At 37.6% G+C, this 2,780-nt stretch overlaps 1 protein-coding gene across 1 annotated transcript; it reads left to right on the forward strand.

Moving 5' to 3' along the window:
• Positions 1–671: 671 nt before the first annotated feature.
• On the forward strand, positions 672–2,187 carry LOC120215779 (tRNA(adenine(34)) deaminase, chloroplastic-like). The gene is made up of 4 exons (XM_039213350.1): positions 672–858; positions 938–1,025; positions 1,613–1,727; positions 1,934–2,187. The coding sequence occupies exons 1-4, from the start codon at positions 746–748 to the stop codon at positions 2,185–2,187; spliced, it is 570 nt and encodes a 189-aa protein (XP_039069281.1). The 5' UTR covers positions 672–745.
• The last annotated feature ends 593 nt before the right edge of the window (positions 2,188–2,780 follow it).

Raw genomic sequence — 2,780 nt, forward strand, 5'->3', positions numbered from 1 at the left:
TCACGTGCTCAGACCCCTAGCTTAAGTTTAACTGCAAAATCCGGAGGAAGGACTTCACCTAATGGGTCTGTTCACAGTGAGACATCGTTTTCTGGTCATGAAACAAATGAAAACAATGAAGAAAATCTGAGAAGGGAAAGGAGAAACCTGGCTTCAGAGGTCATATCTCATAAGTTGGGACAAGGGACTCAAGGTGAAGGAGTTTTTTCTGACTCAACAAGGACAACTGAAAAAGTTGGACACCTTGAAGGCAACATTTCACCATCTTTATATTAAGGGACTCAAGGTGAAGGAGATTTTTCTGACTCAACAAGGACAACTGAAAAAGTTGGACACCTTGAAGGCAACATTTCACCATCTTCAGATATATTAGAAACTGTGCCTGCATCAGAAGTTTTTTCATTGCCCACACAGAAGGAAAAACATGGCATTAGTAGCTCTGAGGTAGCCCCTTCAGGCAAGGAGGTAGTACAATCATCTTTACCATTACCAGCTGGAAGCACAAAAGCATCTCTTTGTTCTAGAAGAGATTTCAGAAACGGATAAAATTAATATCCAGGGAAGTGGTTCAATAAGGACAATGGACCAACCTTTCGGTTCAAGAATACCTGAAGCATAAGGTCCTCAGGAAGGAGGGGGAATTAAAACAAAGAAAGCTTCAACGACCAAACAAGTTCCAAGAGATAGATTTGACGAATGGGAAGAAGCATATAGACTTGAGTGTGAGCAGCGAAAAATTGATGAAATGTTTATGAGAGAAGCATTGCTGGAAGCTAAGAAAGCTGCTGATTCTTGGGAGGTGCCTGTTGGGGCAGTACTAGTGCAGCATGTGAAGATAATTGCTCGTGGACGCAACTTGTGAGTTCAATAAATTGACATGCTTTTTGTTTGACTGTTTATCATTTCTTAACATTTTTTATTGATGATTTAATTTCAGGGTAGAGGAATTACGGGATTCAACTGCACATGCAGAAATGATCTGTATACGGGAAGCTTCGAGCATACTATGTTCATGGAGGCTTGCGGTACTATTTCTTCTTTTCTGTTCTGAAGTGTACTAACTTTTTGGTGGAGAGGGATGTCAAAACATCCAAAGATGCAGTTCCTCAATAATTCTAGTTTCACTGCTAACCAGGCAGTTTGCTGAGAAAACATGTAAAGGATATGTGCACATAAATTTCTCTGATAATAAGGATTATATGTTCAAATATGGTTCATTAACAAATGAGTAATGCCCCCAGCAAAATGCTTGGGCCTGCTTATTGCTCTTGAATAGCAGTTACTATCAATGCCGTTTTCTAACTTGCAATGGACTTATTTGTCAAAAGGTTTTTAGCTTTGTAGTTATTATTGGCAGTTTGATGAACTTGGTAATCTACCTGCCACCATATCATAAATAAGCATTCAATTTTATATCCAAATGATGACGATGCATCATGCCTGATAAGGGAATATAATTTCCCTAAAAATTCTAGTAATCTTTCTGTTTGATGACAAAATTCATGCTTTTACTCCAATTGTTGTAATATCAGAACAAATATCTTTTCTTTTCCCCATTTTAAATGGTTCTATAGTAAAATCCATTCAGCGACTGAATCTTTTGCCCCTGTAGGATACAACACTTTATGTTACACTTGAACCATGTCCTATGTGTGCTGGAGCAATTCTTCAGGAAAGAATTGACACTGTTGTGTGGGGAGCTCCCAATAAGCTTCTAGGAGCAGATGGTAGTACTGTGAGATTTCACTGTTATAAGCTTGAATTTATACTTTTCATGGTTTGAAAATTGCAACAACATACTTGCCAAAACAAAATTGTTGCTGATTATAACATGTGGTTTTGGTCTTTATATTCGGGCTACTAAAGAAATAGAATAGGAACTTTTTCTGAGGGAATTACCCTATATTTTGTAGACTTTTCCCTGACGGAAGAGGAGGAAATGGTTCAGAAGTGACAGACAAGCCGGCAGCCCCAGTCCATCCATTCCACCCAAATATGGGAATCAGACGGGGGCTATTGGCTTCAGAGTGTGCAGACATGATGCAACAATTTTTCCAGCTTAGGAGAAAGAATAAGGGAAAGAATGCAGAGCAGCCCCAATCACCATCTTCTCTTCCTGTAACAAGTCATCGTTCGAAATTCTTTACCAAGATGCATGATATCTTGCATTTGATGTTCTGTTTGTGACACTAGGAAAACCAGCATACTGTTTTTTTTTTATTAAGTTCTATAATGTATTTTATGAACAAAGTGCTAATTTTCCTCAAATCAAATTGAGTGAAAGTTTTTTCTTGTCAGGTCTACCAACGCATTTGAAAATAGGTAGGTTGTTGCAGCTTTGTTAACATTGCCTATTTCTTAGCAAACCCTTTCTTAATCTTCTCCAGATAGAGATTGTATCCCCTTATCATCAAACACGCCTTTATCGCAAAATTTTCTCCGTTCAAACTTCAAACCTGATCAACATGTTTGTCATTCGCGTAAAGTGCACCATAATATGATAGAAATAGATATGAATAACACCAAAGCTGATTAACAGAAATATTTTTTTTATAGAAGTTGGAGGTCTCATTAAAAACTCCCTTCTTATTCGTTCACATACTTAAATTATGTTAACGAACATTGGAAGGAAGAAAAGAGTACCTCAAATTTTATTGATAATAATACCCGATACAAAAGACACCACGGAATATCCTCTCATGGTGATGAACACCATTACAACAAACACCTTAACCTCATATAACCTCATACAAAGCCACAGTCTAATCACCTTACTTCTA

This window comes from Hibiscus syriacus, unplaced genomic scaffold (genome assembly GCF_006381635.1).
Source record: "Hibiscus syriacus cultivar Baekdansim isolate YM2019G1 unplaced genomic scaffold, ASM638163v2 tig00110156_pilon, whole genome shotgun sequence".
In the NCBI taxonomy this organism is placed as follows: domain Eukaryota; kingdom Viridiplantae; phylum Streptophyta; class Magnoliopsida; order Malvales; family Malvaceae; genus Hibiscus; species Hibiscus syriacus.

Bases quoted from the DNA above. Each gene is read 5' to 3' on its own strand.
- LOC120215779 (XM_039213350.1), top strand. From the start codon at position 746: ATGTTTATGAGAGAAGCATTGCTGGAAGCTAAGAAAGCTGCTGATTCT. The intron at 1,026-1,612 runs GTACTATTTCTT...TTGCCCCTGTAG, and splicing joins TATGTTCATGGAGGCTTGCG to GATACAACACTTTATGTTAC. The intron at 1,728-1,933 runs GTAGTACTGTGA...CTGACGGAAGAG, and splicing joins TAAGCTTCTAGGAGCAGATG to GAGGAAATGGTTCAGAAGTG.